This window comes from Phoxinus phoxinus, assembly GCF_949152265.1.
Source record: "Phoxinus phoxinus genome assembly, chromosome: 12".
NCBI classification, from domain to species: domain Eukaryota; kingdom Metazoa; phylum Chordata; class Actinopteri; order Cypriniformes; family Leuciscidae; genus Phoxinus; species Phoxinus phoxinus.
The window spans coordinates 4,223,693-4,238,167 of record NC_136887.1 but is presented as its reverse complement, the minus strand read 5'-3'; the positions used below and the strand labels follow the sequence as shown (position 1 = coordinate 4,238,167).

Genomic DNA, 14,475 nt, shown 5'->3' with positions numbered 1-14,475 from the left:
AGATTAACTTAAAAATAGCCTGGAGTTCTCCTTTAATCATGCCGAGGATGTGTGGTTTGAAAAGTGTGTAAGTTATGTTGGTGCATGATGGTGTTTTCTCTTCTACTCATCAGTGCTGTTTCTAATGAGTCTGTCTAACCGTTTCTCCTCCTGATCTTCTCCATATCGCTTTAAAATACAGTTCTGTGCAGAATTCAATGGGTCCGATGCATTTTTATCCGCTCTGTGTATCGTGTCTCTGGACTGGATTTGCAGTGGTTTACGTGACACTAACATGAAACTAGACTTCATTCACCCCAGCTTATCTGTCTGAATCGTTCCCTATCCCCTATATAGTGCACTGTGTGCCAGTCACTATGTAGACAATAGTAAATGTGTGAACAAGTGACTGATTTCAGTTGCAGATTCAGCGTGTTTATAATGTAGGGGGCGGAGCTTCAGATTCTAGAGAGCATTTGATTGGACAGAAATTATTTTTGTTTATTTATTTTTTATTATGCAACAATAAGAAATATAAAAACAAGACAAAACAGTAATGAACAATAATTGACAATAATGAGAGTTACAAGACAAAACCACAAAGAATATTAAATTAGCTTAAATGTTACCAAACTCTTTCTTAAACATTAAAAAGAAGGATTTTTCTTTGAAAATGTATATTTGTAAATATAAACGTTGGCAAGAAGTATTAAATTAATTACAAATTTAAAATGAGAAGGGTCTAAACACAATTTTTGTTTTATACAGAGTTTTGAAGATAGATCCTTTTAACACATTTTGAAAAGTCAACCAGAAATACTTTGCAACACACACAGTCCCAAAACAAGTGATGAATTGTGTCTTCAGTTCAAACTGGGGACAACATACTATTATCAAATTCAGCAAGTTTATAATTAACTGCATAGCAATTGTGATTTTTTTTTATAGACACTTCAACAACTTTATTAGATAACAAAAAAGAACAAAAAGAGAAAAAAAGCCAGAAATCTCCCCATATTGGAAACCAGTTCTGATGAGAATCTAAAGTGCAGAGTGATCAAAATCATGGATCCATATTGGCGGAAGTAAGAGACTTTAAGTTTTGAACACTTATATCTTCTAAATATGAATTTTGTCATTGTCTTGGAGCACATTAGCTTATAATAGCCTTAAGGCATTCATAATAAAAGCCAAAAAAAACTCTATTTCGATTTCATGGGGGCTTTACTGTCCTAACCAGTGTCCTAATTAGTGAACACGATGAACCGATTCACCAGCCAGGGAAGTTAGGGGGCTGATTGAAGCGCATCGGCAATCTATTGATATTCCTGCAGTTCCCGGATGTGAAATGTTGAATTTTCGGTCAAATTTGAACCACTGAATTTGCAAAGCGAAATGAAATGGACCGAAAATTGCCTGTCGAATATTATAGGCTGTGTTTGTAAACAGAATGAACATTTTGGAAGTATAATCTAAGAGGTTATATGGATTATTGCATTTTTTATAATGAAATGTGTGAAAAAATATCTTAAAAATAGCCTACAACCATGTTGAATTTCAGCCCATAACAATAAAATGCATTAAAATGCAAGCAATTTTTTTCAATTAGTGCAATTCAACAAGCTTTTTTGACAGAAGATCAATTCTGAGGTTATCTATATATCTCAAAATCTAATGACACCACATTCAACTGATGATCACAAAAGTAGGAGTCGTTTTTCTTGAATGAAAGAAGAACAAATTAGTTTTTAAAACCGAAAGCCCCATCAGTGTCTTCATGACGTACATATTACAAAAACTTTTTTCCAGGCTCCAGACAGCTCTTTGTGGGCTTTGTCTATTTGGATTCCCACCACATCTTTTTTATTTTATTTTATTTTTTATATTTAAACAATGTTTTATTCATACCTTAAATCCATATCTTTTTATTATTATTTATTTTTTTTATTCAAGAATTTTTAATTTTCTTAAGAAATCTTTGTTTGTGAAAGTAAAGCTTTGCCACACGGATAAGGAAGTTAACAGTAGTTTCTAAAGATTTGTTTGGGTTTTCAAAAAGACAAATGACATCCTTAATGCATTACCATTCATATTAACTTTAGAAAAACAATAAGAGCTCAAAAAATTCCAGAAAATTGATGAAACATTACAAGAGAAAAACAAATGACAGATGTCTTCATTGTCAAACATTTTTTTTGTAAAGAGAATAGGGCTCCAGACAGCCCTTTGTGGGCTTTGTCTGTTTGGATTCCCGCCACATCTTTCTAAAGCGGAAAAGACGAGCATTTGCGTGTTTTACGCGCTCAACTCTTGATGTGATCTACAAACTATAGACAGAGAGGAATAAACAATCCCGATGATGTGAAGATTGACGGATGTGGGCGTGTCCATGTGCGAGTACGTCACTAGCCCCGCCCCTCGAGTGTCACGTGACCTGGATGTTGACGTACACTGCGGGACGTTGGCGCGGTTTAATCCAAACCCGGCTGCTGTTCGTGTGTGTGTGTGTGTATCACTTTCGCTTGAAGAAATGTCCGAACAGCAAAGTTACAGCTATGAAAACGACTGCAAATCTGACGAAAACAGGTAATCAATTCAAAACTTGGTGTGTGTGTGTGGTTGTTTTCGCTTTTCATGGTTTATGACTTTATTGCTGCACGGTTTGCTAGCATAGCAAGACACTAAAGTGAGCTATTGTCTTCCGGAGTGCAACATTTAGTGTATTTTGGGTCATTAAAACATGCGTTTTTGCACTCCTTTTAACGTCTTCTAGTTTCCCCCCCATGTATCCCTAACTCTTTTAATTATGGGCATATTTCTGCAGTAATGAGTGAGGTGTGAAGTTCTCCCGCCTTCGTTTGGAGTGTAAATGAGCATTTGGCGCCATGAGAACATACGTGTTTACCACCGCATTCATTAAAACTACATTAAACTATCTCTCTCAGTGTGCCTGATTCATTCAGTCGGTATATTTCTGTTGTAGTAGTGAGCAGTGTGTGTGTTGACAGCAGATTATTTTGTGGCGCCTTGAAAACAAAGGCTAACTTAAACAGAAATAGCTTGTTTTAGGTTAATAAGTTGCTTTTTGTTGCAAAAATATATTTATAGCACGGCAGAATTTGTGGACAAGTGTGTATAATGATTAATGTTTTTTGCATTAGTTCATTATTTACAAAAAAATGAATAAACTGCTCATATTTGAATGCATGTTCAATGTTTAGATAATGTGTAAAAATCTTAATTTTATTAATGCTTCTCATGTCTTTTGTCTTGAAGGAACAAAGGCGCTTCCCGATGGTCCCAGTGTAGGAAGCGCGGAGCAGATGGTAGTCTGAGGAAAGCTGAAGAAGATCAGAGATGTTCACGCAGACCCGAGAGGTGCGTTCAGTCTCTGATCCCAGTAACCTGTGCACGAAACACACACTTTCTCAACTTTGCTTTGACTTTTTGTTCAGTTTATCAGATGCATCAATTCTAACCTCTTTGCTAATTTAATTAAAGTGCATCTAATCTCATCCTGGCATCCGAATGGTGGTCAGTTAAAGGGATAGTTCACCCAAAAATGAAAATTATCCCATGCTTTACTCACCCTGAAGCCATCTTAGGTGTATATGACTGTCTTCTGGTTTCTGACGAATACAATTAGAGTTATATTAATAAAATGTCCTGGCTCTTCCAAGCTTTATAATGGGAGTGAATGGCCGTTTCGGTTTGAAGTCCAAAAAAGTGCATCCATCATAAAAATGAATCCATACGACTCCAATAAAGGCCTTCTGAAGTGAAGAGATACGTTTTTGTAAGACAAATATCCATATTTATAACTTTAGAAACTATGATCTCTGGCTTCTGGTAACGGCCGTACTCGAGTCTAGTTCCTGTGGTCGAGTGACCTCTGACCCGGCACATAGATGCAGGATTAGCATAAGCTGAGGCCACATCCACACGAAGCCAGAGCTTTCCCTCTCCGATCTGTTTTCCCCTCGTTTTAAAATACAAATTCTTTAAACGGCATCGTCTCAAGAAATATCTGCGTACACGCGAAAACGACTCAAAGCGATGTAGTATACATGCCAGACCAGTGTGTGGCGCTGTAATTCTGCCACGGAGATGCACTAAAAATGGAGAAGCTTCTTCTTTTTTTTCTCAAGAACTTTATTGAACAATATACATGCGTATTAGGCATGCTCATTTCGGTTAATTTTCCCGACCGACAACCGCCGCTCGTTATCCGATTATTAACCGTTACCTGATAAGATTATAATACTAAATTGGCATTAAATAAAAATTAAATTAACGGGTGTCTGTGACCCGTTAGAAATACAAAAAAAATGATCACGGGTTTATTTTAACGTGCAAACAGCAGCAGAACAGATTGACACACCTGATCCACATCACATGATCACGCATTTCTGGCAGTGACAACAGAGAATTACAGAATTAAATAATATATATAAAAAAGCTAAAATAGGCCTAAACTAAATATATATATTTTTTAACTTAAATAATTAACAAATTTAGATGACAAAAAGAAAACACTGAATCAGTTCAAAAGGTTTTTTCCCCATCAGACTACGTTTTTTTCCGTCAAATAAAAATAGCAGGCCTCAATCCACAGCTTGACTAGTTCTTATTTAAGAAGTCACATGTCTACATGATGTGGGGTTAGTCTGGGTCTCCGATGGCACAGATGTCCCGGGAATACAGAGATGGCGTATCGCTAGAGTGGCCAACTTCGGAAAGCGTCTTTCATTTGCGTGTGGATGTTTGCTTCGCAAGTAATAGCCTTGCATTGTACTCGCACTACTGCTTTATTTTAACACCGCGTAGCATATTTTGCAACAAGTAACTTCGTCGCCCTTTCTGTCTAAATGGTTCCACACAGTCGGCTACTTCTGTTCGCTTGCTTCATTCAGCTTGCTCAGCGAAATATGTCTGTAGGCGCGTGCGGTTGCGCGAGTTAACAAATAATTAACAAATATAGGCTATATACTATTTTTTTTTAACCATGCAGCAAACAAACAACAAAAAAAGCTACAAATATATATTTATTTTTTACTTTTAAACCGTTTTAACGGTCAATATGAGCATCCCTAATATAATAATAATCCCTGTATTTATAATACAAAATATAAAATGTCTTAGTCAGACAAGAATGATTTTTATAAAAATTATAACAAAGAGTCTCAGTAACTTCTGCAGCACGAACACAAGATGTATACGCATCGGCTGTACACACGAAAACGCAAGAGTGTTGTTTTCAGATTTACCGATACATGTTTGCATAAACCACGCCTCTCGCGGCTCAGACCACACACTCAAGCTCCTCCCACATTTCTCTTTAAAAATTCTCCTTTTAGATGAATAATTCATGACCGGTGTTTCGCTCTATCCTATTCCTCAGTGCGTCGGGTCAGAGGTCACTCTTCCGCCGGGACTAGACTCGCACACGGAAGCCGGAAGTTTATAAAGTTATACATATGGATGTATTTATTACAAAACTGCACGGCTTCACTTCAGAAGGTCGTTATTAACCCCCTGAAGTCGTATGGATTACTTTATGATGGATGATGCACTTTTTTAACCCTTTAGAGCCGGATGTGTCCTGTATTCATTGTACTCTTCAACCGTTTGCATTCAAATTGCCCCTGACAGTAGACAACATGCGCTTTTCGGCAATATACGGTTTATTACGGTAACGTCATGCTTTCCGTCAGCAAATGACAGCCGGCTTTCTGGCAGAGCGGGAAAGAAGGATTTGAACCGAGAGATACGAAGTGCGGCGGGTTAGTGTTTTGAATTGCATACAATAATAAAAGACACGAACAAATACATGATGACAGAAGTGGTAGACAGCAGAAGAGGGGATTGTGATGATTTTTGATGAAACTTGGGAGGCGGATGGCCGTTACTACTTCACGTATCTTTGCATGTGGTGTGTGTGTGTACTGTGCGTGCCTAATATGAATGGACGCATTTGTATGTGTGTGTGTATGAAAAAAGTGTCCTAAATGAAAACTGTGCAACCCAATGTCACAAAAAAGACTTGTATAGTTGTATTATACTTCATTTTTCAACTTTAAAGTGTTAGTTTCTTTCGTTCGTGATTTTTCTGTTTGTTTGTTTTCTAAATAAAAATCAGGAAATTGATTCTCGTTTTTTGTTTTTGTTTGTCTATTTAAATTCTATTTACAAACTCGCCACACACAATAATGGTCAATAACTAATTTGTTGAAAGCTAATCTTTTTCTGAAAAAGATGACGCATGAAGATAGCACATTGTTTTAGACTTTTACAGTCAAAAAATCAAAATATGTGAAAAACACCCATTTTAGCTTCAGGTTCTGAAGGGTTAAGGCTTAAAATCTCGTCCCCCATTATGAAGAGCCAGGATATTAATAACACTGATAGTCTGGTTGAAAGAAGAAGCTCATAAACGGCTCTGATGTCCTGAGGGTGAGTAAATCATGGGGTGATGTTCAGTATCGGGTCCTCTAAACGGCTCTGATGTGTGTGTGCAGCTTCACGACCCCGGAGAGCGACGGGCCGGTGTCGAGGGTGAAGAACTGGGGCGACGCGGTCGAGGCCGAGGAGATGCGCTCAGACGTCCGGCGGGATATGCACCGGTGCGTTGCCTCGCTTCATTTGTGTTTTTCAATCAAATCAGATTTATATTACATGCATGACCATTTTTCTTGGCTGAATATAAATTAGATTTGTTGATATGAATGTACAGGCGTGATTGATAAGCCGTTAATTGGTGATTTCTCTTTTCCAGATACAGGAGAAGGATTCTTGCAGTAGATGTTCCTCAGAGAGACAGAAAACTCTCATCTGGAAGGTTTGTGATTGTAACATATTCTGTGTTTACGTCTCCAAAAAGCTGGTGCAACTTTCCCGTGTGAAAATCCTCTGCTGCTAACCCGATGCTGACTCCTCTGAAGACTGTGCTTTCAAAACATTGCACTATTAGTTTGAGCGTCTTGACCAGCTCAATGCCGGAACATCGGCTCAAACTATGGTGTGCGTTTGGGGGGGTTTGGTGAACAATGGCAGGGTTTTTTATTTCTTAAATTACTTGAGGCTCCGATGTACTTCAAGCTAAATCTATGAACGAAATCGTGTGACGTCAATTCAGGCCATAACGAAGTTTGTTTCGGGAGTTCAAAACCGCTTGCTAAAGTGAACTGTCCAGAAAGTTTGCTCTGTCTGCTAAACGCCTTCCAGCTCCCATTGGTCCATATGGTGATGATGTAATAGGTGGGTGTGGCTCTGAGGCTCCGCCCCCTGAGGTGTAAATCTTCTAAGTCATTTCTTCTGTTCAGTCCGTCAAGGTCAAAACATTTTGGAGAGGCGACACATGAACAGACTGGAGAGGCGCTTTATAGTAGAAAATGAGGTTGTAATTCTCATTGAAAGAGACGTTTCACTGTTTTTCATGTTGCAAACCTCCACATCACTATCATCGTATGTTTTCTGAACGGCTGGCTTTTCTGTTGATGTGTTTTTGTTATTGTGAGGAAAGTGATGTGGATATGTTTGCAGCAGCTTTGCAATTCAGCACTCTTAAATTGCACTTTTTACTAGGGGTGGGGAAAAAAATCGATTCTTAGATGCATCGCGATGCGGACGTGGACGATTCTGAATCGATTCACAAATGCCAAAAATCGATTTTCAAAAAAAAAAAAAATTTTTTTTTTTTTGAAAATCGATAATAACGTAATATTGACGGAACGCAAAAGACGGAACTCTGAAGCATGGAAACAATATTGTCAAAGCTTCCACCCGGCTTGGAAAGGGCAAAGCACATTACCAGGGTTCCCGCGGGGTCTTAAAAAGTCTAAAATTCTGAACTTTAAATTTAAGGCCTTAAAACGTCTTAAAAACGGCCAGATTTTCATCCGAGGTCTTAAATTTAATTTAGTCAGGTCTTAAAAAGGTTTTACCCTCGTTCATTTCCTGAAATGCTGGCCACACAAAGTTATTACAAAGTAGCAAAAAAGTATCGAGTCGTAGCCTACAAAGCGGAGCTCTACAGGGTCTCCAACACGGCGCTCGCGAGCTCCAGTAGCTCGTGCCCTGATTGGCGGTAGCTACCAAAGAGGCCGTTCACATATTGCGTCTTTTGCGCGCTCAAGTTCGTTATTTCAAATTTAGGCGCGCGCCAAGCGCACTCATATTAGAAGCAATGCGCCATTTTTTCAGGCGGAGCGAGATAAAAAAAAAAAGCTCAACTTTTCAGAATTCTGCAAGTGCACCGCAGGTCGTGTGACAAGAACCAACCAATCCGCTTCACCCTTTCCGTAACAACATTGAAAGCTCAGTCAACATGAAGGATGGGGGTGCACCCAAACACTACAGGTGTTTTTCTCTTCTCTGTCAATAAATAATGGCTACAGCTAGCGTTTATCAGTGGAAATCCATTAGCTAGCTACTGTCGTTGTGGAGAGCGCAGTGCATGGTTGCATAGCAACGACAGACGCAACGTGAAAATCAGACCAAATCTTACTATTAATAATAAAAGATAAGCTAATCTGCTTTGTAAATGTCAGTAATTGATCTTTTTTTTGACACATTAATTCTATAAAAAAATATTTAAAGGCTGAAATACGTGAGGTTTATCTTTTTATAAAACCTTTTTTGTCAAAACTTTATTTGAACTTGTACATGTTATTAGATGACATGTTGCAAGACACTCTTAAAATCTAGCCATCATTTTTTATGTTATTATTTTAATGTTTATGTAAACAAAAAGTGCATATTGATGCTAATTTTATTTGTTATTTGCTGGTTAATGCGTCATGTAGGTCTTAAATTTAAATCTTTATGGTCTTAAAATGTCTTAAAAAGGTCTTAAATTTTACTTACTGAAACCTGCAAGAACCCTGATTACACAATCAATAGCAACTTTTATTGCCAAGGATTTGCATCCAGTCGTTGAGAACCAGGGCTTTCGCGCTATGTTGCACACTTTGGAGCCGAGATTTAACGTCCCATCTCGGAGATATTTTACAGACACAGCGATCCCCACACTCTACAACAAGACCAAAACCGAAGTCATGGAATCACTGAAGAAAGCGGGTAGGGTAGCTGTAACATGTGATGCGTGGACATCAGTATTTTATGTTAATAAAGATTCAGAATATGTTGAAGTTTGTTATAATTTGTTATTGTTGTGATTTTTACTGTAGTGAATTTACTGTTGTGAAATGGAAAATCAATAATCGACAATCGTTAATAATCGAAAATCGACTGTAATCGAATCGGGACTTCAATAATCGGAATCGAATCGAATCGGGAAATCAGACAGATTAACAGGGTTCCCGCGGGGTCTTAAAAAGTCTAAAATTCTGAACTTTAAATTTAAGGCCTTAAAACGTCTTAAAAATGGCCAGATTTTCAGCCGAGGTCTTAAATTTAATTTAGTCAGGTCTTAAAAAGGTTTTACCCTCGTTCATTTCCTGAAATGCTGGCCACAGAAAGTTATTACAAAGTAGTAAAAAAGTATCGAGTCGTAGCCTTCAAAGCGGAGCTGTAGCAGGGGTCGGAGACACGTCGCTCGCAAGCTACCAGCAGCTCGTGGCCTGATTGGCGGTAGCTCACCAAGAGGCCGTTCACATATTGCGTCTTTTGCGCGCTCAAGTTCGTTATTTCAAATTTAGGCGCGTGCCAAGCGCACTCATATTAGAAGCAATGCGCCATTTTTTCCAGGCGGAGTGAGATTAAAAAAAAAAAGCTCAAGTTTTCAGAATTCTGCAAGCGCACCGCAGGTCATGTGACAAGAACGAACCAATCCGCTTCACCCTTTCCGTAACAACATTGAAAGCGCAGTCAACATGAAGGATGGGGGTGCACCGTGCACCCAAACACTGCAGGTGTTTTTCTCTTCTCCGTAAATAATGGCTACAGCAAGCGTTTATGGGTGGAAATCATTAGCTACTAAAACTTCTTTGTCGTTGTGGAGAGGGCAGTGCATGGTTGCATAGCAACGACAGACGCAACGGGAAAATCGGACCAAATCTTACTATTAATAATAAAAGAAAAGCTAATATGCATTGTAAATGTCAGTCATTTATCTTTTTTTGACATTAATTCTATAAAAGATTATTTAAAGGCTGAGATACGTGAGGTTTATCTTTTTATAAAACCTTTTTTGTCAAAACGTTATTTGAACTTGTACATTAGTAGATAACATGTTGCAAGACACTCTTAAAATCTAGCCATCATTTTTTACGTTATTATTTTAATGTTTATGTAAACAAAAAGTGCATATTGATGCTAATTGTATTTGTTATTTGCTGGTTAATGCGTCATGTAGGTCTTAAATTTAAATCTTTATGGTCTTAAAATGTCTTAAAAAGGTCTTAAATTTGACTTACTGAAACCTGCAAGAACCCTGGATTAACCACCCCTACTTTTTACAATGTATTGCTTAAAATCAAGCATATTTAGAATATTAAACATGAAAAAACTGCCTTTGTCGCTTTCAATTAAATTAAAACTTAATTTTCTAATATAAAGTGCCTCTCCAGTCCAGTGTGTTCATGTTTTTACTCGTGTCTGACCTTGACGGACTGAACAGAAGAAATGAATCAAAGATTTACACCAAAGAGGGCGGAGCCTCAGAGCCACACCCACATATTATATCATCACCATACGAACCAATGAGAGCTGGAAGGGGTTTAGCAGACAGAGCGATCTTAAGATTTTTTATGTTTTTAAAAGTCTCTTGATCAATTCATCCTTGATGAATAAAAGTATTGATTCTTTAAAAAAAAAAAAAAATTCTTACTGACCCCAAGCTTTTGAACGAAGTGTTTGTTACAAAAGCTTTCTAATTCAGATAAATGCTGTTCTTTTGAACTTTCTGTTCATCAAAGAGTCCTGAAATAATGTAGATGACTGTTTTCAACATTGATAATGAGAAATGTTTCTTGAGCAGCAAATCATCATATTATACTGATACTGAAGGATCATGTGACCCTGAAGACTGGAGTAATGATGCTGTAAAATCACAGGAATTAATCTCCCTGATCCAAAGCTTTTGAAGGGCAGTGTGTATCTGGGTCTTCGGGTGTAACTGGTCTGGGCTTGAGTCGTAACCCGAGCTCTTCTTGTTCCCCCAGTTCAGACTCCAGAGACTCTCAAAACTCAAAAGACTCTACGGCTAAAGGCGACATCGAGACCGACGAGGCCGTACTCGTGCGGCGCCAGAAGCAGATCAACTACGGGAAGAACACACTCGCGTATGACCGATACATCAAAGAAGTGCCCAAGTGTGTGAGATCATGGGTTGTGTGTCAATAAATGCTTGTAGTAATCTGCTTTGAGCTCTCGCGTAGTCTTGGAGTTAAAGTATTTTTTATTTTAGGCTTATGAGAGAGCAAGGTGTTCATCCAAAGACTCCAAACAAGTTTAAGAAGTACAGCCGGCGCTCGTGGGACCAGCAGATCAAGCTGTGGCGGGTCAAGCTGCACGCCTGGGACCCCCCCGCTGGAGACCTGCAGCAGATGTGAGACACACACACCACTGTCCTCTCACACACCACTGCCACAGTGTCCTCTCACACACCACTGTCCTCTCACACACCACTGCCACAGTGTCCTCACACACACCACTGTCCTCTCACACACCACTGCCACAGTGTCCTCACACACACCACTGCCCTCACACACACCACTGCCACAGTGTCCTCACACACACCACTGTCCTCTCACACACCACTGCCACAGTGTCCTCACACACACCACTGTCCTCTCACACACCACTGCCACAGTGTCCTCACACACACCACTGTCCTCATACACACCACTGCCACACCATGAGCAATAGCATTGGCTTGGGCTTTTTTGTTTTGTTTACTTAACAGACTGAAATACTATATATATAATATAAATATATATATATAAAAAAAATATTCGCCAGACTAATGTACAGGTGAAATTTGAAAAATTAGAATATGGTGCAAAAGTTCATTTATTTCAGCTTAAAAGGTGTAACTAATATATTATATAGACTCATTACATTCACAGTGAGATATTTCAAGCCTTTATTTGTTATAATTGTGATGATTATGGCGTACAGCTTATGAAAACCCCAAATTCAAAATTAGAATATTGTGAAAAGTTTTCATAAGCTGTAAGCCATAATCATTAAAGGGATACTCCACCGTTGTTTTATATTAAACTGTTATTCCCTTAACTAATTCGAGTTGATGCATACCGCTCTCGTCTCAGTGCGTGCGCCCAATCGCTCTGGCGCGCGGTGACACTTTGATAGCAGAGATTAGGATCCAAACAGAGATGAAGTTAGAAGCGACCAAACACCTCCACGTTTTCCCTATTTAAATACAGTTACACGACCAAGTGTGGTGACACAAAATAAAACGTGGCGCTTTTGTAAGCGGGTTAAAAAGGATAACTATACTGTATGGCTCAATTGTTTGACCGACAGCAGAACTCTCAAAAGCTCAGTATTCAGCGAGTGAAAATATATCTACACACACACACACACACACACACACACACACACACACACACACAGGCGAGTAAGATCTAAGAATTTATCAGCCAATGCTAATGATAGACATAATAATATAGACATAAGTCGCCCCAGAGTGGAGATTTAGTCGCATATGCACTTTTTTCTTTTTTTTTTACTCGTTACATAGTTCGGCACAGTGGCAACACAACGTTTAATGGTGTTTTCCGAGTTTCCGGTGCCCGTTTACTGAGTGTTGTGTTTCTGTGTCAGAGAGGAGATCGACTTGGGAGAAATCATGGACTTTGAGTTGGACGTGGAGTGTTCTGCGGATCCGGAGTCCCAGTGTCCATCAGCCAGCGCAGCGGCACTGTCTCTGGCGGAGGTAAGATTCCCAGTCCAGTTCCCAGTACTGAAGAGCATCAGACAATTGGTTGATCTAAAGTCAGAATTTTGTGATAGGAAGACGCAATTGCGTGTTGTGAGATAAACTTGAGAAATATAGTCAGAATGTTGCAATTATCTTTTAAAATGTTTTATTCTGTGGCGGAAACAAACGTCCACAGGTTCCTGCGCCGTTTGGAAAGTATGGAATTTGAGTAATTACCAGCTCTGGATAAGTGGAAAAATATTTGTCTTGTTTCTAAAAATGTAAAATTAAGAATTTCTAAAAATAAATGAATCAAGTGCATGTTATCATTTTGAGAAAACCAAATAAAACCCCCAGAAAATAACAATATTTACAGATTACTGTCCTACACGGCAAAAAATGCTTTTATTAGTAATTTTGTCTTGTTTCCAGTCCAAATATCTAAATCAATTCTTAAATCGAGAAGTAAAATGACATAAGAAATTCTATCTTGTTTTCTGAAAAAAAAAAAAAAAAAAAAACTAAATTGAGTTTTTGCTTATAACCAGCTAAATTATCTGGGGTGAGACATGATCTTAATTCAAATGGAAACAAGTCTATTTTTCTTTCCCCATTGGCAGATAATTTAGTTGGTTTTAAGCAAAAACTCACTTAATTTAGATATTTTTTCTTTCCCCTGAAAACGAGATCTGTCTAATGTCATTTTGCTTCTTTACATTAATGCTATATGAACTCTTTGTTAAATATGGGCAGACAAATCTACAGAAAGATTTGAGGAAAAGTATGGAAACTGTAGGAATCCTGTATTTAGTGTTGTGTGTACGGCACTAGATGTGCAATAGTCATACATGAGAGAACTAAACGGAGAAAGCTTGTTTATTTGTTCTCATTCATGCTCATGTTTATCTCACCAATGCGATCTTGTCCCGCAGGACTCGTTCAGAGGAACCCCTAAGAAGATGATGAAGATGGAGGATGCGGAGATGTCCTGAGACACGAGATCTGAGCATCTGCACCGTTTTAATGCACTGTTGGTTTGAGGATCACTGTCAAGCGGGTTCTGCTGTGTGTGACGCCACAGGTCTCGACAGCTTCTTAAAGAGGAGGTTTCGTCCTCATCGTTCTTTCCACCTTTTGCTTTTTTTGGGTCTTTGAAAAGAAAATGTAAATGTGTAATTAAATTGTGGAGTTGTTTGGCTTTCTGTGGTGGTGATCCAGCGCTCAGTGAACCTTCTCTTGTATTTATCAGTTTGTGGAAACTCACAGCAAATCTACAATGTTATGTAGTTTGTGATTTTAAATGTGTTTTGTTTTTTTAAAAAGAATTTCTTTTTTCGATTTGTTAATTTCTATTTTATTAAGAACATTTTGAAAATAAATATTAAACTGGAATGACCAAATAATATTTGTCAGTTATTTCTCACTGTATTCATATTTCCAGGGCAATCATGCTTAAATGTTAGCTTTTAATTGCTTACATTTTAATTTATATTAGTCTTAGATTTTAAAATGTCTTGTATAAAGATTATTTCTCAAAATATTTTATGCAGTTACATCATTAGCCTATTTTTATTACTCAATATAATATTGTACTGTTATACAGCATGCATTTATTTACTTATTTTAAACACGAAATATTCCCCATTAAT

The 14,475-nt window shown here is 38.1% G+C and overlaps 2 protein-coding genes across 3 annotated transcripts in view; one reads left to right on the top strand and one right to left on the bottom strand.

Moving 5' to 3' along the window:
* Nucleotides 1-14,475, bottom strand: part of LOC307007800 (zinc-binding protein A33-like) — a 365,074-nt gene that overhangs the window by 17,459 nt on the left and 333,140 nt on the right. The window lies entirely within an intron of this gene.
* Nucleotides 2,332-14,450, top strand: slbp (stem-loop histone mRNA binding protein). Of its 2 annotated transcripts, none has more exons than XM_079631228.1 (8): nt 2,332-2,565; nt 3,256-3,357; nt 6,498-6,602; nt 6,755-6,817; nt 11,103-11,252; nt 11,348-11,488; nt 12,730-12,841; nt 13,759-14,450. In XM_079631228.1, exons 1-8 carry the CDS (start codon nt 2,369-2,371, stop codon nt 13,816-13,818), a joined length of 930 nt encoding a protein of 309 aa, XP_079487354.1. In that variant the 5' UTR covers nt 2,332-2,368; the 3' UTR covers nt 13,819-14,450. The 2 variants fall into 2 exon arrangements, with proteins under 2 accessions (XP_079487354.1, XP_079487355.1); XM_079631229.1 differs by having other exon boundaries at nt 2,412-2,565; nt 6,761-6,817; nt 13,759-14,223.